This window comes from Canis lupus, chromosome 7, assembly GCF_003254725.2.
Source record: "Canis lupus dingo isolate Sandy chromosome 7, ASM325472v2, whole genome shotgun sequence".
In the NCBI taxonomy this organism is placed as follows: Eukaryota; Metazoa; Chordata; class Mammalia; order Carnivora; family Canidae; genus Canis; species Canis lupus.
In genome coordinates, this window is record NC_064249.1 from 6,120,479 (window position 1) to 6,145,649 (window position 25,171).

The 25,171-nt window shown below is 40.9% G+C and overlaps 1 protein-coding gene across 4 annotated transcripts in view; it reads left to right on the forward strand.

Moving 5' to 3' along the window:
• The first annotated feature begins 2,595 nt into the window (after window positions 1-2,595).
• Window positions 2,596-25,171, forward strand: part of LOC112648316 (complement receptor type 2-like) — a 152,762-nt gene continuing 130,186 nt past the window's right edge. The window contains exons 1-22 of one of the 4 annotated variants that reach the window (XM_025429767.3): window positions 2,596-2,728; window positions 8,734-8,913; window positions 10,463-10,562; window positions 10,978-11,063; window positions 11,626-12,024; window positions 12,972-13,148; window positions 13,227-13,329; window positions 13,977-14,062; window positions 14,892-15,281; window positions 16,618-16,806; window positions 17,208-17,307; window positions 17,547-17,629; window positions 18,120-18,527; window positions 19,090-19,266; window positions 19,346-19,436; window positions 19,731-19,807; window positions 20,759-21,166; window positions 21,809-21,985; window positions 22,060-22,147; window positions 22,503-22,585; window positions 23,257-23,649; window positions 24,874-25,059. In XM_025429767.3, the coding sequence (XP_025285552.1) occupies window positions 2,659-2,728; window positions 8,734-8,913; window positions 10,463-10,562; window positions 10,978-11,063; window positions 11,626-12,024; window positions 12,972-13,148; window positions 13,227-13,329; window positions 13,977-14,062; window positions 14,892-15,281; window positions 16,618-16,806; window positions 17,208-17,307; window positions 17,547-17,629; window positions 18,120-18,527; window positions 19,090-19,266; window positions 19,346-19,436; window positions 19,731-19,807; window positions 20,759-21,166; window positions 21,809-21,985; window positions 22,060-22,147; window positions 22,503-22,585; window positions 23,257-23,649; window positions 24,874-25,059 (4,051 nt within the window). In that variant the 5' untranslated portion in view covers window positions 2,596-2,658. The remainder of the gene's footprint in view (window positions 2,729-8,733; window positions 8,914-10,462; window positions 10,563-10,977; window positions 11,064-11,625; window positions 12,025-12,971; window positions 13,149-13,226; window positions 13,330-13,976; window positions 14,063-14,891; window positions 15,282-16,617; window positions 16,807-17,207; window positions 17,308-17,546; window positions 17,630-18,119; window positions 18,528-19,089; window positions 19,267-19,345; window positions 19,437-19,730; window positions 19,808-20,758; window positions 21,167-21,808; window positions 21,986-22,059; window positions 22,148-22,502; window positions 22,586-23,256; window positions 23,650-24,873; window positions 25,060-25,171) is intronic. The other 3 variants (XM_049112053.1, XM_025429768.3, XM_025429769.3) reach the window with 3 other exon arrangements.

Here is a 25,171-nt window from a genome sequence, read left to right on the forward strand (position 1 = left end):
AGCCTTGGAATATTTTGATTTGGAATCACCTTTTTCTCCTCCAGTTTAGCTTTTTTCCCCCATCAACGGTTATTTATCCTTAACAGATTTTTTTTTTCATTTCTGGAAATCTTTATTGTCAAATATTTACTTGATAACAGTTTGGAAATCCCTAACAAGTCATTTTCACTTTACAGTTTTTGGGTTTTATGAAGTACATATTTTAATGTTTTACTTTTTTTGAATATAAAATAATAAAAATGAAAACCCCTTTTGTTGAGACTTATTATGATCAGTGAAAAAAGACAGGCACACTCTCCTACAAAAGGAAAACTTTGTATCCATCAGTGTCTGAAAATAATAGGTGGTTCCAATGCAAGTTTTCATTGCAATTGGTCCTGGGGATTGCATTTCCAAGCTCATTTCATCTGGTATAATCTAGCTTTATGAGCTGAAAGGATCTAAAGTCAGTAGGGAGCAGTGTCATGAGGGGAGACCATGTTCAAAGAAAAACTGGACGTATTTTCCAGTTTCTATGGACACAATTTCATCTCCAAAGAACACCAGCTAGTCAAAAAAATTTTGAAGAATAAAATTACTAGTATATGGGGGATCCCTGGGTGGCTCAGGGGTTTAGTGCTTGCCTTCCACCCAGGGCGTGATCCTGGAGTCCTGGGATCGAGTACCACATCGGGCTCCCTGCTTGGAACCTGCTTCTCCCTCTGCCTGTATCTCTGCCTCTCTCTCTCTCTCTCTCTGTGTCTCTCATGAATGAATAAATAAAATCTTTTTTAAAAAGTAACAATTGTATAATTACAATTATATAATCATATATATGTGAATATATATATATATAATTATACCTATAGCTATCTGTCTCTATGTCTCTCTCTAGAAAGAAGAAAATACGGTGAAATGTTAATATTGGGTAATCTGGATGATGGATATATGGAAATTCTTTGCACTGTTCTCGAAACTTTCTGTAGAAATCGCTTCAAAAAATAAAAAAGGACATAAGAGCAGAGGTGATTAGGGGCACCTGGGTGGCTCTGTGGGTTAAGCAGCTGCCTTTGGCTGGGGTCACCCTCCCAAGGCCCTGGGATGGAGCCCTGTGTAGGGCTCCCTGCTTAGTGGGGAGCCTGCTTCTCCCTCTCCCTCTGCCTGCCACTCCTCTGACTTGTGCTCTCTCTCTAATTAAAAAAGTAATAAGGGGATCCCTGAGTGGCTCAGCAGTTTAGCGCCTGCCTTTGGCCCAGGGTGCGATCCTGGAGTCCCGGAATCAAGTCCCACACCAGGCTCCCTGCATGGAGCCTGCTTCTCCCTCTGCCTGTGTCTCTGCCTCTCTCTCTCTCTCTCTCTCTCTCTCTCTCTATGTGTATCATGAATAAATAAATAAAACCTTTTTTAAAAAGTAATAAAATCTTTAAAGCAAAGAGCAGAGGTGGTTGCTATTTATAAATTTCCTAAGTGAACTGTTTCTTTAAACTGAGGAGTTGAAATATTAATAGCTTTTGAAATGAATTCAGTGGATCCAAATGAGAATTTTAGGATGGAATAGAGTAGAGTAGAGTAGAGTAGAGTAGAGTAGAGTAGGATAGGAAAGGATAGGATAGGATAGGATAGGATAGAGAATAGAAGAGAGAATAGAAGAGAGAACGAACTAGGGGTGGTGGAAGGGGAGGAGGGCAGGGGGTGGGGGTGAATGGGTGATGGGCACTGAGGGGGGCACTTGACGGGATGAGCATGGGTGTTATTCTGTATGTCGGCAAATTGAACACCAATAAAAAATAAATTTATTATAAAAAAATAAAAAAATAAATAAAATCTTAAAAAATAAAAAAATAAAAGAAATTAAAAAAAGAAGAGAATAAAAGAGAATGGAATGTTGCTTCCACGTGGATGGACCTGGAGGGTATTATGCTGAGTGAAATAAGTCAATCGGAGAAGCACAAACATTATATGGTCTCATTCATTTGGGGAATATAAAAAATAGTGAAAGGGAATAAAGGGGAAAGGAAAAAAAACGAGTGGGAAATATCAGTGAGGGAGACAGAACATGAGAGACTCCTAACTCTGGGAAACGAACTAGGGGTGGTGGAAGGGGAGGAGGGCGGGGGGGTGGGGGTGACTGGGTGACGGGCACTGAGGGGGGCACTTGAGGGGATGAGCACTGGGTGTTATTCTATATGTGGGCAAATTGAACACCAATAAAAAATAAATTTATAAAATAAAAGGAGAATGGAGTGGAATGGAATAGAATAGAATAGAATGAATAGAATAGAAAGAATAGAATAGAAAGAATAGAATAGAATAGAATAGAATAGAATAGAATAGAATAGAATAGAATAGAATAGAATAGAATAAAGAGGGCATTACACATTAGTAAGAGGAGTGAGGACTAGTTTGTGAAACCCGTTTCATTTCTGCAGAGAGGCAGGCCTGGATGCACTGCCTGGCGCGGGGGAAGGAGTCGGGAAGCCGCAGCCCCAGGGCTGGAGCCTGAGCCAAGGACCGGGTCCCGGCCCCCCCGCCCCCCGCCCCCCGGCCCGCCCCCGGGCCGCCGCAGGTGTGCGCGCCCAGCCGGCACGTGGTGCCGGACTCTATTTAAGGCCCCTCCCGGTGCGGGGCGCAGCTGCCGCCTGCTGCAGCCGGTCGTGCGGCGCTGCGGGCTGCACGGGCATGGGCTCCGCCGGCCTGCTCTGCGTCTCCTTGGCTCTCATCGCGCCGGGGGTCCTCGCGGAGCACGGAGGTAGGGACGCGTCTGGGGCAGGGCCGGCCTCTGTGCCAAGCGGAGCGAATAAGCGAGAAGGTGGGGTCGGTGCCGGATGCTTTACAGCCCCCCAATTGCTCTGGGGGACACCCCCCCCGGCCCCCCACCAGCACGATTTCCTGGTCCTGAACGTGCGCACTCGCTGCTCGGGGGGCCGGGGCCGCTCCATCTGCGCCCGGGGCGCCGGCAGGTGCTCCCCACCCTCCCCGAGGTCTGCAAGCGCTAGGGCTGCCCCGGGAACCCACACCCACCTGCGAGGTGTGCAGAGGCCTCCCGCTGCCTTCCCCCGAATAAGAATCACGCCCGGTTCCCAGGCGCGGTTCTCAGGGTTTTTTGCACTTTGATGTGATGCTGGTAAAGAGATTCTAGATGATAAAACACCCGGAGCTATTGAGAAAAGTTGGTCTGTGAATTAGAACTACGGTCGTGGTCGTGTTGTTGATCTTTAACGGTAAGGGCTCCAGAAGATCTCCTTCAACGTTTATTAACAGCCCTGCCCCCATCTCCACCCACCCCCAGATTGGCTTGATTTTAGAGAAGCAGAGTAGTTTGTTAAGGTTAGAGTCTCTTGGCCACAACATGGATCTGACTTTCCAATTATCTCCAGGGTACAGTGAATTCCTAGTTGAGAAGTTTACGGTCAGCAGACCTCAGTAACTGGGTGACTCTTGGCAAGTCTTCCAGCCCCCTGACCCTTGGTTTCTCCTCTGTGAGGTGGAGCTGGCGGAAAGCGGCACTACCACCTTATGAATATGAGATGAATTTAGGCAAATGAGCCTTAGGTGTTACTTGTGACTACTAAGTATTAGTCATAAGACTACTGTTTAGATTCGTTTTTGCGGAGCCCACATTTAAGTATAATCACCTCGGCTTGTTAAGGGGCCACTGGGTACTTTGGTTCTATTACACTTTGCTTCCTCCCATCCAGATCTCTCCTGACCCGGAGCTGAACATTTTTCCCTGGACCAGCATCTTCATCTCCCTTACCTCCCGATTTCACTCCTTTGGAACAAGTGCAGGTTCACAAATTTCTCCATCCTCTCTGCCTGGCACAGCTCCAGACCTGAATCAGCATTCCGTTTCCACGTTTTAGAGCTGATGTTATCAATTGAAAATCAGGCTCTTGCCCAGCCCTGCCAGCGCCTCTCAGCACAAGCGTGCAGCGCTCATCCTCTGGTCATTGAATTCCGGACACGTGGATGCCCGGGTCTGCTTGTCAGCTGTTCCAGCTAATGTGCTTCTGTCTTTTGCCGTAGCATTCTTACACCAATATTCTAATCGTGAGCATTATGATTACCTGTGTCACAACCTCGTCTCTTAAAGGTCACTCTTGATACCAGCCTTTAACTTGCTAATGGTGAAAACCAAAAGTTTAAAATATGGTTTTTCATTACTCCACTCTTTTGCTTCCTACTGCCTGTGGGATTAAAAAAAAAAAAAATCAAATGTCTTCAGCCTTCCAAGCTTTTTGTAGTTGGATCCCATCTTAACATCCCAATTCCCCATTGCCTCCAATCATGAATGCACGATTCACCTTCTTGCCTGACTATCCCCCCCACCCCCCATGTCCTTTGCTCATACTTTGCCCAGTACACCTCTCCTGACTTTTGCTTCTGCTAGACCATCCCTGGACTCTTGGCCAGTTCCTGACCTGGAACATGTTTAACAAACTCTTGAAGTACCTTTTACAAAATTTATTCATTTTTCCAGTTTTATTGAGAAATAATTGTCCTATATTGCTATATATCTAATATACACCATGATGGTGTCATTTACATATACTGTGAAATGATTAGGTATAGTTAACATGCATCATCTCATTTAGATGCAATCAAAAGAGAAAATTCTCTTGTGATGAGAATGCTTTGGATCTCTTCTCTTAACTTTCCTACGTATAATACAGGAGTATTCACCAGAGGCACCAGGGTGAACATTATATCCTAGTACTAATTGGTCTTATGACTAGAAGTTTGTACCTTTTAACCACTTTCCTACAATTTGCCCTCCCACCAGCACACTTCTGGCAGTCACAGACTCATCTCTTTCTTTATGGATTTGGTGTGGTTTTCTTTTTTTCTTTTTTCTTTTTTGGTTTTGTTTGCTTACTGTTTTAGATTCCACATAGAAGTGAGATCATCACACAGTATGTGTCTTTCCATGTGTAAATTATCCCATTCACCAGAGTGCCTTCAAGGTCCATCCATGTTGTTGTCACCAATGGTAGGATTTTGTCATTTTTAATGGCTGAATCATATTCTATTACCACAACTTCTTTATCCATTCATGTACTGATGGACACTTAGGTAGTTTCCATGTCTTGCAAATAATGCTGCAATGAACATGGGGGTACAGTTCTCTTTGAGTTAGTGTTTCCATTTCCTTTCAATATCTTCCCAGAGATGGAACTGCTGGATTATTTGGTGGTTCTATTTTTAATTTTTTTTGAGAAATTGAAGTGCATTTTTTAAAAATAAAATGCAGGTTCCTGGGTTCCGTCTCATTCTTCAGAGATTCACTGGTTTGGGATGTGGCCCAGGAAGCTGAGTTTAACAAATACTCTGGAAGATTTTGAAGCAAGTGTCTATAGGGTACTCTGCTATGAACAAAGTCCTATGGGAAACAAATTCCCTTCTTTAAGCATTTTCCTACTTTTCTCCTTTTGTCTATTTCCATGAACAGATTCTAACTTCCTATACTCTTAAATTTCGCTCTTGCCTAGACTGCCAGCTTCATTTCATCCTACACTAAGGAAAAAAAAATCACTAAATAGGAATTCCTTATTTACCAGTCATCTACCTCCATCAGAGACAAGATCCTTTCTCTACCCTACTTAAAACCTGTCAAGAGCTTCCCATCACATGAGAACAAAATCTGTGCTCTTTAACCTTGACTATACATCTCTGTCTCTCTGAAATTCTCTGTTCTCCCTCATGCCCTCTGCTCCAGCCACACTAGTCTTCTCTCTGTTCCTTGAACACAGTCATGTTTTTTAAAACTTGGCACTAGGGATTCCCTCTGTTGATGTGCCCTTCCTACGTATCCTCTCTTGCCCATCTCCTCGACATTCAGGTGTCACCTCCACTGGCCATTCTTCTCTGACTCTCATCGGAAGTAGTCTGTACCCCAGGTCACGCTCTATCACACACCCGTGTTCTATTTTCCACAGAGCACCTATCATCACATGAAACTTTATTTTTTTTTTTTTACTTTGCTGTTTGTTCTCTCATTGGAATACAAGTTCCATGAAAGCAAGGTCTTTCTTTATCTGTCTTATTGCCTGATGAATCCCTCACACTAGCATATAATGAGGAGTTGATTGAGAAAGTTCTTTTTCATCCTGTAACAATAGAAAAAATGTCCTTTCTCCCAACAAAAGTCAACTCCTCCTTCTGAATTATGGTCCCATTCCATCCCCTCTTGCATGTGCAGGGACTTGACTTCTGCATATATCTTGTCTTGTATCACCCATTTGTATCTCTCTGTTGGATCATCCCTACCAGCAGTTAAATATGCTCCAGAGCATCCTTTATTGGGGGTATTCAGGGGTCTTCTCATGACCCAGTGGAAGTCCATTTTCCTGTCTCCCTTCTCATGAGATGTTTTGCTGAAAGGATGAACATATTTAATATGCTCAATATGCTCATCTCCTTATCTCCTTAACCTGCTCCAAACAGGCTTCTTTCCCCCACATTCTCCTGAAGCTACTCTCTGCAAGGTTACTACTAAAAATAAAAATCCAGTCCATTCTTCACTCACTTGTCAGACTATTCTTTTTAAAAGGTAAATTACTGTGGCCTAAGAAGTCTAATATGATCCCTCCTGCTAGCTTTCTAACTGGATCTTCTATCCCCCTATTGTGATCACTACATTCCAGCCACACTTGCCTTCCGTCTGTCCCTAAAGCAGAGCAAATCCATCCCTGCCATTAGGCTTCCATCTCAAAGGCTTTTACTCAGCATTTTACCTGATTGGCTCTTCTGCAGTCACAACTCAAATGGCTCCTCTTCATAGGCCTTCCTCAACCATCACAACTGAAGTCATATGCCCTCCTCTCCCCTCCTCCTCCTCCTGGTGCATTACAATTTGACACATCACTGTTTATTTCCTTTACATACCATTTATTTATTGGTATTTACCTGTCTCCCTCTATTGGAATATTAATTCCAGGAAGGTGAGAACCTAGTTTCTAATGTTCACAGTGTATCTCCTATGTGGGGGACGGTACCTTGGTTAGTATGCATAACTGTCATTCAAAAATGATCAAATAGCCAGGAATTCAGTGTTAAGGTATTTGATTATAATAATTCTCATTCTCATTATTGAGAATGAGAATAAACTATTAAAATAAGCTATTATTAGTTTTTCTTCCTATCTGCTTTCTGACCTTTCAGTTTTATTTTTATTATCTTATATATTCTTCATTCATTTCAAACGATTTCTAAGCCATTCCAGGTAAAGCCCCTTGGACCCAAATAGAGTTAAATGTATCCTTGTTCTCCAGAGACTGCTTTGCCTCCTTAGTTTTTAACGTTGTTTAAAGAATGCATATGTCAGTGTCTTGCCACTTTCTTCTATTTTAGATCTAGTCATGATCTACTCTGATTTTTCCTTTTGATTGTGGGGTGATGTGAAGAGAGCCATGACCCATAGAAAAGTTTTATTACTTAATGGCTCATGGACTAACCTCCTTTTTTCTGACATGGAAGAGAACACACAATTGATGGAAATTCTTGTGACCTGGAGTTTTGCCAATTCATTCCAAATAAGAATTATTGTCCCCAAAAGATAGAGTCTCAAGTCTTATCAGGGATGAGATTTTCCCATTATTTCTCATCCAGAAAATATGATTCTTATCTCTTTCTCTTCAGATGATAACCTTATAAAGTACCCTTCTGCTCTTGCTGCTTTTAGATCTTGGTTCCAATATAGCCCACACCATTGCTACTGATTATTACAAGTTTAATTAGTCTTCCTGCTTGTGAATTATTGGTATTGTCCTTATTTATATTATATAATTACATATTAAATCACTTGATTGGGATGAATTGGTACAAGTAATAATGCTCAGATTGTGAAGTTGGTCTTCTTTGAGGTCAAACCTTTACCTTCCCTATAGTCTTGCTGTTTTGCACAGGTATACACTTGGAGACATTTGTGGGGGTCAATGAAGAAAACCAAAGGAGTTGAGGAGAGAAATAGAAGAAGACCTACCATGATATCTGGGTCCTAACAGTAATGGCTATTCTTAGATCCTGTCTATGACTTCTCCAACAGAAGTGTCAGGCTACAAGAAGGTTGAGTCTGGCTGTAACCTTGGGAGTTCTGTGTTTGACATTGTTCATTTAGTTCATGTTTATTTTTTGACTTTCACCTGTACCTGTCTCAAACTTGTTTGAAAAAGAAAGAGATTTGTAAATTTGACATTAAAATATACTGCCATTCTGGAGTTGAAACTTGAGCTCTCTTTCAATACCCAGAAAAATGACTTTTCCAGGTATATCCTCAAGTATATGAATGTTACAGTTTCTTAACCATCTCCTAGGATAATATTTGTTTCATTAATAGTAATAATAATATTATTATTTAAAATCACAGGGAATTGTTTCAAAATGTCTAGTTCCTTTTGTCTAGTACTTTAGTTCCCTATGCTATCCCAGAAGAGGTTACTTATGGTATCTTAGAGGGTTTTTTTTTTAATGAGTAAGAAGATGGAACAACTCCAGGGTCTTTATGGAATTTTATAAAAAATTATTTTCTCCAGTTCTTCCTCCAAGTCTATCCTAAAAAGCCTTTGAACTTCTGATCTTATATCTCTGTACATGCACCCATACTGCAAGACCTGTTCTTTGTCCCAGAAAATATTGCCATATTTTAGGTTTAATTTCTAAGGATCAAAGTTCTTGGGATAATTGGTGACAGAACAGAAGCAGAGTAAAAGTTTTAGGCTCTCCTAGTTTTGATATTCCTGTGGTCTTTGTCTCTAGGTCAGTGTAAGTTCCTGCCAAGGTATCCTTTTGCTAAGCCTAAACTTCAGAGTGATCTGTCTGAGTTTGCAATTGGGACATCTTGGGAATATGAATGCCTTCCTGGGTATATCAAGGGGTCATTCTCTGTCACCTGCCTACAGTCTTCCAAGTGGTCAGATGTTCAGCAACCCTGTCAACGTGAGTAATCTGTAATAGGGGCATCTTTGGATCTAGCATTGTCTCTCTATGAACAAACCTATTATTTTCAAGATAAAAGACCAGCAAATTAGTAAATAATCTCAAAGGAAGGGGGCTCCTGGGTTCCTTGTGTTTCTTTTATTCCTTGTTGTTGTTGTTGTTGTTTGTTTCTTTTATTCCTAAAACCATTGGGTATTAGAGTTAAGTCATCACAGCTGGCCAGCCCTGTTTATCTAGTAAGCTCAACAACTTTGTTCTCTGGTCTCTATACTGTGTTAGAGTGAGATTAAAAATTAGTATATAAAGAACACTCATGTCCTTTCATTCTTAGCCCATTCAAGAAATATTTTCCAGTAACCACTAGGTATGAAGCATTAGGCTAGATGATAGGGCTGAGGATACACATAAGAATTAGCTAGTCTAGGCCGTTGAAGAACTCCTATACTAGCTGTAATGATTGGCTTTTAAATAAATGCTGTACTCTGATGTAATTTCTTTATTTACAAAATTTTATGGGGCCATAGAGAAGTAAATAATGCTGTTGGAGAACTAGGGAAATCTAGGCATTACAGGCAGAAGAGACAACATATTCAAAAGCCTAGAGGTACGGGATCCCTGGGTGGCGCAGCGGTTTGGCACTTGCCTTTGGCCTAGGGCGCGATTCTGGAGACCCGGGATCGAATCCCACGTCGGGCTCCCGGTGCATGGAGCCTGCTTCTCCCTCTGCCTGTGTCTCTGCCTCTCTCTCTTTCTCTCTGTGTGACTATCATAAATAAATAAAAATTAAAAAAAAAAGCCTAGAGGTACAAAAGAACAGGAGGTCTTTGGAAAAAAAGAATAATTCAGTGTGGCTGGAGTATACGGTTCATGATGGGGAATAGTAGTTAATTAAGTGGACTGAAGCTTAGTTGTGATGGGCCATGCATTTTTTCCCCAATAAATAATGGTAAGTCATTGTAAGTTTTTAAATGCGTGGAGGGGCATGGCCACATTTGCGCTTCTTAAAGAAAATGTATGCAGTGGTATAGAAGATGTACTAGACCAAATGGGGACCACAGTTAGGTAAATTTTGTTATTTAATGACCCAATCAGAGATTATTACAATAACTAAGTAGCTGGTTTGGAGAGAGATTTCTGGAATCTAGTCCCTAAAATTTGGTTACCATTTGAATGAAGAATAGTAGATGTGGAGTATGAGTTACAGAAGGGAAATAATGACTATGAGGGTTTTTTTCTTTAAGCCACAGTCTTGGTAAATGATGCCATCAACTGACAGAATATAAAAAGGGGAAATAGAGATTATCAATTATGGTTGACCACAAGTAATGTTTGCATCCATGCTCAGAAATATACAGTGTATGCTTTGACCAAATCATGTCCTGAAATTGATCCTTTGGAAGATAGAAGTCTTATAAATGTCAAAAATGTCCTTGAGTAAGTATAAGTCGGCTAGTTGGCAACTCCAGTCAGGTTGGTATTTAATATAAAACACAGAGAACCCCCCCAAATCCCAGTCCCAAATTCTGTTTTGTTTTGTTCTCCATTATAGGTAAATCATGTAGGAGTCCTGGAGAACTTCTCCATGGCTCTGTTCTCATAACCACGGGTGTCGTGTTTGGGTCAACAATCACATATTCTTGTGATAAAGGGTGAGTTGGCAGGAGACCTCTCTGGAATACACAGGTATTAGAACAGGGGTTTCAATCAGAAACTATCAGTTCTCTAAAAGAGATACGGGTAATTGCCACCCACCCTTAAAAATAGATGAACAAGAAGAAAATTGCCACCCTCATGTGCTCTAGAGACAACTCTTCAAGATTACCCACTAGAAGAGAAATTTAGGCTACTTTTCTTCTGATTTTAAATTCTCCAACATTACTGAACAGGAGCCAAATTTTATTTGACTTTGGATTGTTGAATTTTTTTGCATGAGTCCTTAGTTGATCATCGTTACTTGTCATGCATGATATTCTATCCCTTGCCCTTCTTTCAGTAGAAAAGGAACTAAGCTTTCCTAAAATGTCCATCTAGCTAGGAGATGATCACTCATCTCTTTGCCTTTAGATATCGACTTATTGGTGATTCATCTGCTACATGCATTATCTCTGACAATACTGTAACCTGGGATAGAGACATGCCTTTTTGTGAATGTGAGTAAAATGATCCCTTTAATGCCTATGTAATTCCTTTTGTCCCCTGCTACAGAGAAAATGAGCATCTACACATCAAAATAAGTACCCAGGAGAGTTACACTTGGTTTGGATAGTTCTGGGCACAGAGCTGTAGTTTCTCTTCTACTGTATCTCCCAATCCCACCACACTTTCCTTTGATTACTGTTCTTTGATGATAAGTTATTTCATAGTGAATAAGTGCTTAAAATATACTATGAGATTACACTCTGGCATCTTTATTCTGTGCAAAATGTTGGCCATCCTAGGTGTTTCCCATAATAGTTTATCTATACTTTGGGGTGGGGAGTGGGAGGAATAGTGAGCAGATCATAGTTTTACTTTTCGTCAGGCCAGTTCCATGAATCTTCTGACCTTGACACTTCCTATTTAGAATCCTCTTTGAGATGAGGATACAGAATTTCAACAATCTGGGTTAATTGTTGGCTGAGTTGAAGTTTGGTTTGCAAGAGAGAAGACAAAATTCCCAGAAGGTATTAACTTTTAAATGCCTTCTTTCTTTTCCCACCTACCCCTCAAAAGCTATTCCTTGTGAGCCACCCCCAGCCATCTCCAACGGGGACTTTTACAGCAGCAGTAGAGAGGACTTTTTCTATGGAATGGTGGTGACTTATAAGTGCCATGCTGGACAGAATGGAAAAAAGCTGTTTGACCTCCTGGGTGAGAAGTCAATATATTGCACCAGCAAAGACAATAGAGTTGGCATCTGGAGTGGCCCTCCCCCACAGTGTATTCCTCTAGTCAAATGCCCAATTCCAGAAGTTGAAAATGGAATTATAGAATCTGGATTTGGACGTTCATATTCTTTAAATGATACTGTGATATTTAGGTGTAAGCCTGGCTTTACCATGAAAGGCAGCAACATAGTATGGTGCCAGCCAAACAGCAAATGGGATCCTCCACTGCCAAGTTGCTTTAAGGGTGAGTTGGGTTGAAACTTTGGGGATCTAGAAACAAAACCATTAGAGAAATAGATACATGGTACTTATAGAGGAGGGAGGGGAAAGATAGTATAGCTAGTTGGGTATCTTGGTTAAAGAATTTGTAAGTAAACTTTGAAAGTAATATGCAAATGTTGAAGAAGTAGGAAATTTACTATATTCTGGGACAGTGCAAGATCTGCATTAAAGTAGGGCAGATTAGGAGACACTTCGAAGAAGAAGAAGAAGAAGAAGAAAAACAGCCACTGATGAGATTTTTTTTCCAAAACATATATATGATTCAATTTTAGTTAATAATAAAATAAGCTCTCAATCCTATTGGCCATGCCAATGGAGGAAATTGGCTGATGTCAGAATTGGATTAAAAATACCATTGAAGTTTTATGTTCTCATTGTGAGAAATGTGGCCCTTATGGAATAAGGCTAGAATTAAGACTGAGTCCTTTTCTCCACTCCCCCTTTCCCCCTACTCTTCCTAAGAAACATCTGACTTACTAAAAACCTGGCAACATGGGGAGCCCCTCCCACAAGGCTTTAGAAATGTTATCAACCTGGTTTGGGGACAGCAGGAAGAAAGAGGTAGATTCTGATGGTAAAAAATCTATTATAATAATTAGGTTCCCTCGGCTACAATATTAGTGAGAGAATATCCACTAATATATTTTTTTTAGTTAAATGGAATATTATGAGTGGGTGTTATGTGTCCCAGCATAGATCATGATAGGGAAAGCAGAGTTTCATGGTTCATCATATCTAAAAAAAAGTAATGCACATTAATTCCACTCCACCTCCATCCGAGCCAAAGGAGTCTCTGCCTTATGCTTAGGAGTGTTGCCAAAACCACCTTCATTCCACCTCTGCTTAGGTTGTAGAGGAGAAAGTTCTTATTTCAGAAATAAAAGGCCTCTGGTCCTGTTCTTTTCTCAGGGTGTCTACTACCTCCACATGTCAACCATGGTAGTTATAACAACTTGGATAAGGAATTCTTTACAATTGGACAGGAAGTGTCCTACAGCTGTGACCCTGGCTATACCCTCCTTGGGACTAACACTATGCAGTGTACATCCTTGGGAACCTGGAGCCACACAGCCCCCAAATGTGAAGGTGCCTAAAGCTTTATTTCATCTTAAGGAAACCATTTCCTGACTCTTCATGTGCCAGCCTTGTCTCTTTTTTTCCTAGCAAAATCATGTGATGCCATTCCAAACCAGCTTCTCAATGGCCATGTGGTGGCTCCTCCTAATTTCCAGCTTGGGGCTGAGGTTTCATTTGTTTGTGATAAGGGGTGAGTGTGAGGTGAAAGGGCTTGAATTGAGACCCATGATCCATAGCTAAGCATTGCAAAAAATGATCTCGCAATATAGCTAAAGTTTTTTTCTCTTTCTGATTTTTTTCTCTTATTTTCTTTACCTTGTATGACTAATAATCCTAATAGGAAGCAAATCCTATTGATTTTTCTTCAATTCTGTATATTGTGCATGCTCAGAGGGAGCTAGGAATTGTCCTTTCATCATGTGAAAAGGCAAAATTTGGGGGCAGAAATTAAGGCTCCTATCATGGAGAGTAATGGGGGTTCAGTAAGAGAGGTTCTTTGGGATGATCTTAGGTAACAAGGTATTAAAGATTTTCTTCATTAGGAACTGCAATTTTTTCCTTCTAAATGGTCAAAAGAATCTTGACATTTGGATGCCAAAGAGGAAAGGGAGATTTCAAAAAGAGACTATGGCCATTAGGATTTTTTCCTGTGTTTTTACCTGCTCTGAAGTCATTATATAGCTGAGCTGATTCAACCTTGGACTTTTTCCTTAAGCCAGAAATTATTTAAAAAAAAATAGAAGCCATTAATACTGCAGACTTGAGAGAGGTGATTAATTCCATGCAGCTGAGAATCAACTTGTTCTGGTGATGATTTGCTACCCCTTATTGTTTAAGGTACCGATTAAATGGCCAATCTTCTAGTCAGTGTGTCTCAGAAGGAATGAGCGTACTCTGGAATAATAAGTTTCCTGTCTGTGAACGTGAGTAGAAAACAAAAATAATCAATTATGGATCTTGTCCCTTGATTTTTGGTGAATTCTCATACATTTATCAATTATAACTTCTTATTCATATGTGTGCTTTGAATATACGTATGCCAGTCTCCTGTATGTGGTCTAGTTTGCAGAGCAAAACGAAGTTTGTTTAATCAACTATATATTGTATCAGGTACTCTATCTATCTATCTATCTTCATCATCATCATCATCATCTATCTAAAGATGAATGTTCTCACCACTTGCAGCCCCAGTTGTGGGTTTGAAACAGGCATTGAATAATTGGTATGTTCCAGGTATTGTACTTGTCATTTCAGGTACTTTAATCTCACTGGATTCTTCTTGTAACCTTATGAAGTAGCTTTGGATTATATTATCAACTAAGAAATTGAGGTTTAGAGAGGGTGAGGCTTGCCTAGTCACACAGCTATTGAGATTTGAAATCAGGTCTGTTGAGCCCAAATTTCATTAGTGCATTGGTTAACATATTATTAAGATAATTTTCATGTGCCGTTTGCCTTTTATTCACTATGAAATTGATGAGACTCCAAACTATGCAATAAATTGGTTCATTGTTACTGTTTGGTTATGATAGTGTTTATAAACCAGATGATTTGTTTGCTGCAAATGGAGAGAAATGTAAGAACTTAGGAGGTCGGGGATAAGCATGGACTATGAGTAAGAAATAAATTATACAAATTTCTAAGTCTGTTTCTGAAACAGTGACATGACCTATATTTGGACCTTTCATCTAAATGTAAATCTTGTCATTTTCAGAATTAGTATGACCACATATTTCGTTGTCTGCTTTTCAGAGATTCGTTGTGAGCCTCCTCCTCCTATCAAAAATGGTTGGAGTGGTCATTCTTCTGATCCCGTACCTCTTAACACTGCGGTAAAGTACAAGTGTTTTAACGCCTTCCGTCTCATTGGAGAAAGACTCCTTTTTTGTATAAGTAAAGACCAAGTGAGAGGAATCTGGGATAAACCTCCTCCTACATGTGAATATTATAATAGATACTCTGTTTGCCCTGAGCCCACAGTACCAGGAGGATACAGAGACAAAAGATCTAGACCACCATACAGACATGGTGATTCAGTAACATTTACCTGTAATACCAACTTCACCATGAAAGGAAACAAATCTGTTTGGTGCCAAGCAAATAAAACCTGGGGGCCAACACCACTACCGACCTGTGAGAGTGGTAAGTAAAAACAGACACAAAGCTAAGTGGAGAGGCTGGGACCTTCCATCTCTGTGCAGACCAAGTTTTTATTCTGAAGGAAGAACAGTGTGGATGTGGAAGAGTGGGAGGGCCAGAAAGGGTGAAAATTATGGTTTCTTGATTTTTTTTTTTCATAGTCCTGGAGGGATATAAGTGTTCATTCAGCAAACATCAATAGAGCAAAAACTAATCGGAAAATGTAACTGAACATACCTACCTAATAACTGAATCGAATAAGTCTCACAAGGATGGGGATCATAGTTGTTTGGGATGTGGAAATTCAATGGTTTTTAAACTGTATATCTGAGTTATTGTTAAACTGAGAAGAAATGTGGGATTTAATAGCAAAATATACCCAGTGGATTTAAAACTCATCTTTGAATAGTCGTTGGGCTATTCTGGCAGAAATGATGCCCTGTTATCTGTAGGCTCTATGAATATTTTCTGAAGAGGTCCCCTGCTGTCCAAGTCACCTATGAAGCCATAGCATTTCAGATCAAATGACTTTGAAAATAGGGACTACTATAAATTCTTCATTTTCTTATCATTTGGCTTGGTTTATGTTGTTGTTGAACCCTAAAGCTGAACTTCATTTATACGATTACAGGGACTGACAGCACTTGACAAAGACTATACCATCAAAATTAGTTGTTTTCTTCATAAAAAAATAGTCGTGATCAATTCTAAATCAATTGAGTTGAATTGGGCTTCTGATGTCAAATCATTAGAAAAATATGAATCTATCTATAGTTAGGTATATAATCTTGGAAGTAGGGAAGATCTTAAGATAGAATGGGGTGAAAGATTTAGATGGATCTATATGTATTGACATGGAAAAATATAAACAGATTATTAAGCAAAGAAAAAACATAAAATAATATGTATTAAGTACATTACATACATGTACTGTACTATGAGTATATGTGTGTATCACATGTAGGATCCCCAAAAGATATATTACTAATGTCTGGCAAGATGACCCCCTAAATAATAACATACTACTTTTGGTGCAGAGAATAGGTTATGGGTAGGAGGAGATTATGGGTGAAAATGAACTTTTTTTGGTAACTGAAATTTTTCACAAGGTATATGTGATTCATGTAGCTAAAAATAAAAAATAATGTACCATTTGTAGTACATAATACATGCATTTAAGCCACACCTATCTGGAAGGCTGAGTTGAAAACTAATGTTGACTGTTTACTATGGATCACATGTCATATACTTGGATCTATGTATTAAGTTAAAATCTAGATTGCGAAGGATGTGTCATCTGATGGCCTTTTTCCTAATGTGTGTGTGTGTGTGTGTAAAGATTTCCCCCTGGAGTGTCCACCACTTCCGATGATCCCCAATGGATATCACACAGGGGAGATGGTTGAATCCTTTGCCCCAGGATTATCTGTGACTTACAGCTGTGAACCTGGTTACTTGCTTGTTGGAGAAAAGACTATTAGATGTTTGTCTTCAGGAAAGTGGAATGCCGTTATTCCCACATGTAAAGGTACCTCAATTTACAACCAATTTTAAGAATTTGGACTATTCTGGGGCACCTGGGTGGCTGAATCAGTTAGGCATCTGACTCTTAATTTCGGCTCCAGTCGTGATCTTAGGATCCTAAGATCAAGCCCCACATAGGGCTCCATGCTGAGTGTGGAGCCTACTTGAGATTTTCTTTCTTTCTTTCTCTCTCTCTCTCACCTTATCTCTCTCTCTCTATCTCTTCCTCTCTCTCTCTCCCTCTCTCTGCCTCTCTCCACCTCTCTCCCTCCTCCTCAGTCCCTCCCCCTCCTTATGTGCATGTGCTTTCTCTCTGTGTAAAATAATAAATAAGTAAATACAATAAAAAAAAGAATTTGGGCTGTTATTTGCCATGCTTTGCTCATCTTTGGCTTACTTCCTTAGAGGCACAGTGTGAACCTCCAGGACCATTTCTCAATGGACAGATAAAGGGCCCTCCAAGTCTTCGGGTTGGTGCAACTCTGAACTTTGACTGTAATGAAGGGTGAGTGTCAAGAGGGCCTTTGAGATCTAATTCCTTTGGTTTATGTGTGCGTAGTGTGACCTGCCAAGGACTCCTCTATGAGAATCCAGGGACAGCTTATGGCAAGTCTCGGAGAGATAATGCTTATGAAAGGGGTTGGTACACCCAATTAAGTGAATTTATCTTGGATTTTAAGTGGAGGCTGTTGCTCTGCAACACCCACTGCCTAATAGTCCTGAATGACCCCACTCTGTCTCCAGGTATCGATTACAAGGCCAACCTTCCAGTCGATGTGTAATTGCCGGACAGCAGGCTTCTTGGACCAAGATGCCAGTATGCAAAGGTAAGTTGCAACACTGTGGTTTGCAGCTAGCTCCCTGGTCCTTGAGCAGAACCCTTAATTCTCAGCTTAACTAAAAACTTTTGGTTTAGTCATTACTATACAGATTCTTATAGAGCAAAAATCTCACATAGACATCTCAAAGGGATATGTTCTCTACTGAAGCATCCTTTGGCCACCTCTTTACCCTGCCTACTCAAGTGAAACAGGGTTCCTAGGCTTTTCTTTCTCTGAAAGCTCTGTAGACTTGCCAGCCAGGCATGGCACAGAAAGGAGGATCACCCCAGTAGATATAGTCAAGAATAAGGTTCTAAAGCATGCTTTTAAAAATGTATATACTGCTATAGCTGCCTTGATTGGTACATCAAGGCATGTTACAGATGCAAGTTATCAACTGTCCCTGAACCTAGGATGGGACAGCGGTATCAAGCAACATCTGAGGTATTCTTTGCAGTATAGCTGCAATCTTGTCATTTCTCTCTAATTTCTCTAGAAATTCTTTGCCCGCCACCTCCTTCTATTCTCAATGGAAGACATACAGGCAGCCCTTCAGGAAATGTTCCATATGGAAGCATAGTCATTTATACCTGCAACCCGGACCCAGAGGAAGGAGTGAGATTCATTCTTATGGGGGAGAAGACTATCTATTGTACTGCCGACAGTCAGAAGATTGGGATCTGGAGTGCTCCTGCCCCACGCTGTGAACTTTCTAGTTCTGCTGTTCACTGTCCACCTCCCCAGATTCTAAGAGGCCAAATATCATGGGGGCAGAAAGAGCAATATTCCTATAATGACACTGTGGTATTTGCTTGCACGTTTGGCTTCTCCCTGAAGGGCAGTAAGGCAATCCGATGTAATGCCCAAGGCACCTGGGAGCCATCGGTACCAGTCTGTGAAAAGGGTGAGTGTTCCAATACTCAGTGAAGGTGCACTGATTCTTTTCTTTTCTTTTTTTTTTTTTTTTTTTTGAAGAGCTAGATGATGGGGTTATGGATTTAAGCAGGGCCTTCTTTTCCAGTTTCTAGTCCTCTCCATTCTACTACCTACAGTGAATATAGATTATATAGATTTTCTTAACATTGCCCCTCAGCCGTTATTTCCATTTTGTGGAAGTATCCTTGGGAGGGGGTGAAGCAGTAGGGGATCATTAAGTTGCCTCCTTCTTTAGGGAAGAAAATGGTTGTTTGTTTCAATAGTAATGTTTTTAAGGGAAGTCAGCAAAGCCACCACCCCAGGGATATTTCCCATTAAACACATGTGCGTTTCCTTAAGAAAAGAAGAGACAGGAGAAGACTTAGAGCACCAAGTAGGAACTGAATAAAGTCAACCAAAGCGCAGAAAAGAAAAAGAAAGATGAACCACTGATCTAAAATTACCCCAAACTGGGTGACACATTAATGATAATTTCTTTGGTTGTTTCTTTCTGCTGTTTATATAAGAAACTTTTTCTTCTTTTCCTTTAGAGTGCCAAGCTCCTCCTAAAATCCTCAATGGGCGAAAGGAAGATAGACACCTGGTCCGCTTTGACCCAGGAACATCCATAAAGTATAGCTGTGACCCTGGCTATGTGTTGGTGGGGAAAGAATCCATACTTTGTACCTCTGAGGGGGTGTGGACACCCACTGTCCCGGAATGTAAAGGTGCCAGGCTTTGGATATAGATGTTTTATGGTTTCGAGATTGCTTTGAACTGATTTCTCATCCAGGTCTCTTTTTCTAGTGGCGGAGTGTAAACCTATAGGAAACCAAGTCTTCGACAAACCCCAAAATGGATTTATTAGACCAGATGTTAACTCTTCTTGTGATGAAGGGTAAGTAAAGGCTGCCTCAGCCTGAGCCAGGTCTGCCTTATCGGCTCATGCTACAAGCTCTGTTGTCAGCATTTGTCTTAAAGACCCTTCCCTGTCACATGTTCGCAGAAGGGTTGATTGTGCTATTGTTGGGTGCATGGAAACGCTGCCTATGCGATAGATAGATGGTGCCAGTGCTGGCTATAGTTTTGTTCCTATTCCTGTCCTAAAAGTGAGGAGTCTGCTTTGAGCCAATAGCTCTTGCTTAGCTTAGTGGTCACCAGATGGCAAAACGACGTGGCTCTTTGTCTCTAGGTACCGGTTAGGTGGGAGTGTTTATCAGTCGTGTCAAGGGGCAATTCCTTGGTTTATGGAGATTCGTCTTTGTGAAGGTGAGTAGCAAAAATCATGGAGGACCTGAAACAGTGTGAGATGTATGCATTTCCTGGGAGATTTCTGTTTGAGCCCATGTTATGGAAATAGGAATATTAGGTTCTATTCGATTAACTTTGTCAACAGTTCCAGTTGCACAGTTTTGCTGTTTTCTGCTGTCACCCCTTTCTACTTCATTGTATGCCAATCAATTTAAGCATACTTAGTTTCTGATTCTCTTTTGTGATTGAGGAGTTTAAGAATAATGAGGACAGTGAGTATATGAGCCACCATCTTTAATTTGAGGAATGCTGTAGTTTAGTGGAGAGAAAGGGGTTTGGTGTGGGATCTGAACTCAGATTCTGTTTCTGTTCCTTAATTTAACCTGGGGTAATTTATGTAATTTCTTAGAAATTCTAGCTTCTTAAAAATAAAATTAATTAATTAATTAATTAATTAATTAATTCTAGCTTCTTATCTGGAAAGTTAACCTAAGACTGCAAACTTCAATGTTATTAAATTCAAATGGTACTGTCCCTACTTTGTAGATGAGAAAATTACCTGTCGAAAGTAGATGCTCAGTTGACAGTGATTCTTGGCTAACCTATCATATCACCTCACCACAAAGATGATACTCTCTTTCTACCCCCTGTGCCTTTTATTAATCTGTTGGTTATTTTAAAAAGCAATGATTTTAATTGCCAATTTACTACTGGACTTTACTGCCTCACAATATGATACTGAAGAACATGTTCACTTTTAACAAAGATTTCCATTACAAAAATCTCGGCTACAATGTCTGTTTAAATAGAATTTTACATACAGAATGAGCTTTGGTGTAACTCCTATCATCAAAACTCATCCATATCCTCCAAGAAACCTGATAACAATGGGTTCATAACCAGCTTCATTTTTCTTCTTCCGTGTTTAATACTGGAACAGAATTCGACAGTAAATTCTCATCTCTCCAGATATCACCTGCCCACCACCTCCTGTTATCTACAATGGGAAACACACAGGGAGTTCCTCAGAAAATGTTCCATATGGAACCATGGTCACCTACACATGCAACCCCGGGCCAGAGAGTGGAGTGAAATTCAACCTCGTTGGGGAGAGCACCATCCATTGTACAAGCAATGACCAAGAGATGGGCACCTGGAGTGGCCCTGCCCCTTTCTGTAAACTTTCCCTCCCCACTTTCCAGTGTCCACCTGTCTATGTTGCAAACGGATACAAGATCTCTGGCAAGGAAGCCCCATATTTCTACAATGACAGTGTGGCATTCAAGTGTAATCGTGGATTTACTTTGAAGGGCAGCAGTCAGATTCGTTGCAAGGCTAATAATACCTGGGATCCTGAAATACCAGTTTGTGAAAAAGGTAAAGACCCAATGGGGGAAAAATGAGGTATTTATTTATTTATCATCTCCAATCCAAAACTAGAGTCATGGAAAAAGACAAAGGTGCACAGATTACTATCCCATTTCTTCCATTCTGTGATCGAATGTCCTATGTGTTTTTATATGTTCTTCATGTAAATGCCCCTTTGGATCTGGGATGTATTCAGGGTAGATAATGAGAAGACTTTTTATGTTTTTATTTTTTTTCAAGTTTTTATTTAAATTCCAGTTAGTTAACATACAGTATAATATTAGTTTCAGGTGTACAGTGTAGTGATTCCACACTTCCATGCGACACCCAGTGTTCCTCACAAGTGCCCTGCTTCGTCCCCATCACCTATTTCCCCCATCGCCCCACCCACCTCTCCGCTGGCCCACCTCTCCGCTGGTGACCATCAGTTTGTTCCTTATAGTTAAGAGTCTGTTTCTCGGTTTTCAAGAGGACTTTTTTAAAGGTGACTGGTTCCTACAAAAGAGCAGAAAACATTTGATAATTAGAGTTTCATAATCTTTGGCTTAAAAGTTTCAGATTGTCTGCTGTTCAGTGTTGTACACTTAATGTTCTTGTGTATAAATTCCTTTTTGTTGTTGTTGGTATTTATGTGGGGAGTTTTCTCTTCAGACTGCCAGCCACCTTTTGGGCTCCAGCATGGTCGGCATACAGGTGGAAACAGGGTCCTCTTTGTCTCTGGGATGACCGTAGACTACACCTGTGACCCTGGCTACTTGCTTGTGGGAAACAAATCCATTCACTGTATGCCTTCGGGAACTTGGAGCCCTTCTCCCCCTCGGTGTGAAGGTACTTTCAGTTGCAGAGTTGTTTTTCTCTGTGATATCAGGCATGCATACATAATTCAAACTTTGTTCTTCTAGAAGCACCATGTCAACCTGTAAGAGATGATTTTCAAGAGCTTCCCATTCAATCACCTGTGATACCAGTTAATACATCCTGTCAAGATGGGTGAGTATGAGATGGTCCATTCTGAAAAGGGGTCCCCTCCTCTTTTGGGGCGTTAATTCTGTCCTCAAGTTGTCTTGATGACTCCTCCTAGAGGTCCCTCATTGTCCCATTCCTAGAGAATGTGAGGCTCCATTGGTCTAACTACATCTCTCTTTCAGTTCTTTCTTGACACGGAAATGGCTTTGCTGTGGAAAAACTCTATGTCTAAAGTAGTTTTCTTACTTGGAGGGCCAGGAGTTTTAGCTCCTGTCTGCTGACCTCTTCTTTAGAAGTGCCCCTGTACCTGTGCTTTAAGGAAGCTAGGTTGCAGAGATGTGATATTGAGAAGAGGAAATACAGTACAATCTCTCTCCAGGTACCGGTTAACTGGACATGCTTATCAGAAGTGTCAAGATGCCGAGAATAGGGTTTGGTTCCAAAAGATTCCACTTTGTAAGGGTAAGTCAGAAAAAAAAAATTGTCAGTGAGGTAGTAAGGCAGGCCACTGAAGAACTAGCCTTATAGGTCCATAGTCTGTCTATATGTTCTATTTCATTGTACATAAGATAAGGCAACTCTTGCCGTGTTTGGTCGGCACTGGCATTGGGAAACAAAGTTGTCAAAGAGGAACTGAATATTTGCCATACATCTGCCTGCGATTTAAGAAAAAAAAATATAGCCTATGTTTCTGGTTTATGGGAGCATAGCTATATTTCTTCCTTTCTTAATACTTTGTTTTCTGAATTGTTTTGGAATGAATATGTATTATTCATGTAGAGAATTAAATAACAGTGGTTTAAAAAAATCTTATTTATTTGAGACAGAGAACACAAGTTGAGAGGAGGATTAGAAGGAGAAGCAGACTCCTCATTGAGCAGGGAGTCTGATGCGGGGCTTGATCCCAGGACCCTGGGACCATGACCTGAGCCGAAGGCAGACACTTAACCGACTGAGCCACCCAGGCGCCCCAATAATGCTGTTTTACAGGAAGCATAATCTGGGTCCCAAAATCTAAATTATTTTGTGGTCCCATGTAGTACATGCAGTTGCCTAGTTTTATTTGTGCCCGACTGAAGACTGTCCACCCTGGTGTGCTAGCTGAAGCAGAATTTCCTTAATCTCTTCTGCAGTTATTCACTGTGAGCCCCCACCCATGATTGAGCATGGAAGACCTAGGGGAGTGATGGCAGAGCACTTTCTGTATGGAAATGAAGTCTCTTATGAATGTGACCAAGGATTCTCTCTTCTGGGAGAGAAAAATATACGATGCATAAGTGACCCTAAGGGACATGGATCTTGGAGTAAACCTCTCCCGCAGTGCTTAAAACCTCCTCCTGTGACCCACTGCCCTAACCCAGAAGTCAAACATGGGTACAAGCTCAACAAAACTCATGCTTCATATGCCCACAACGACACGGTATATTTTGCCTGCAATGCTGGCTTCATCATGAACGGCAGTCATGTGATTCAGTGCCATACCAATAACAAATGGATGCCAGGTGTACCGACTTGTATCAAAAAGGGTAAGATATTTTAAGGAACAAAGTGTGGGCTATTGCCCAGAATGAAGAAAAAGGGTTTTGAATCTACACTGACCATTCAGACTATAGGAAAGCATGTGAGAGCAAAGGCAATCTCGTTGTTTTATAAGACACCTGCCTTATCTTTTTATCTCATCCTTTCCCCCCTTCCCTTTTTTTTGAGATTTTATTTATTTATTCATGAGAGACGGGGAGGGGCGGGGCGGGGGGGGGCAGGGCACAGACACAGGCAGAGGGAGAAGCAGGCTCCATGAGGGAGCCCAACGTGGGATTCGATCCTGGGACTCCAGGATCACGCCCTGAGTCAAAGGCAGGCGCTAAACCCCTAAGCCACCCAGGGATCCCCCCCTTCCCCTTCTAGATATGTTGAGCAAAAGTACATGAGAAGATGATGGTTAACTTCCAAACTGATGGAGTCTCTGAAATTTATTCTTTTTACTAATAATTTTTAAAAAAACACATACTTTTGGGAGGGCAAGTATTTGGCAATAATATTGCTTGATAATTTGATATTTAAGGCTGTGATACCAGCCAGAAAGAGAACTTGGGGTTTGTGGAGAGGAATGCTAGCCCTCAAACCCATCGAATTGTCTTTCCTGTCATTTTAGTTATCACTTGGAAGCTTTATTCCTGTCAATAACTGTCTACAAAAGAGGCTGCCAATCGGTGCCCCAAGAACTGAATTCAGCTCACCAGAATGGTTTTCTCATCCTAAGTGAAACCCATTTGCACAGCCCAGGATAAACAGTGAATGTGTAACACAGTGAGGGCCCCCTTTGCTTTCCTGCAAGGCACCTGTATCTGGAACCAGGCGACGGCTGCCATTTTCAGGACAAATGCTCTCTGGTCATAAGTGGTGGCTTTGCTTCCTGGTTCCTGGAAGCATTTGGAGTGTCAGACCCTTAAACTACAGCTTCTGAGCTATTTAAGGGGTAAAGGGAAGAATACTATTAGCTAATAGATGACGATCGTGGGCCACGACCACTGACCTTTCATTATGTTACTTTTGACATTATTCTTCAAATCACATATATGTAGGCAATGCAAATTTCTGTCCAGTGCTGCTTGGTTTCAGTGGAATGAATATTTCTGGATACCAATTAGTTGGCTTATATCCTACCTCTCAGTTTGGTGTCACCCACAGATAGTGCTGGCTGTATGTTCCTCTGTGCTATATTAAAGATCCTTTTTTTATTGGTGTCTAAGCTTTCATAGGATGTCAACTTCCACTTAAGATACCCAATGGGAATCATACCGGTGGGGATATAGCTCGATTTTCTCCCGGAATGTCAATCCTCTACAACTGTGACCAAGGCTACCTGCTTGTGGGAGTGGCACTCCTCCTTTGCACACATGACGGAACCTGGAGCCAACCTGCCCCTTATTGTAAAGGTGTGGTGTTTATTACTCTCTTGTTTTTTTCAATCAAATTTCTCCCAAATAGGCATTCAGTTAGGTACCTTCAACTTAAAATAGACAAATAAATGCATTAATTGGACCATTT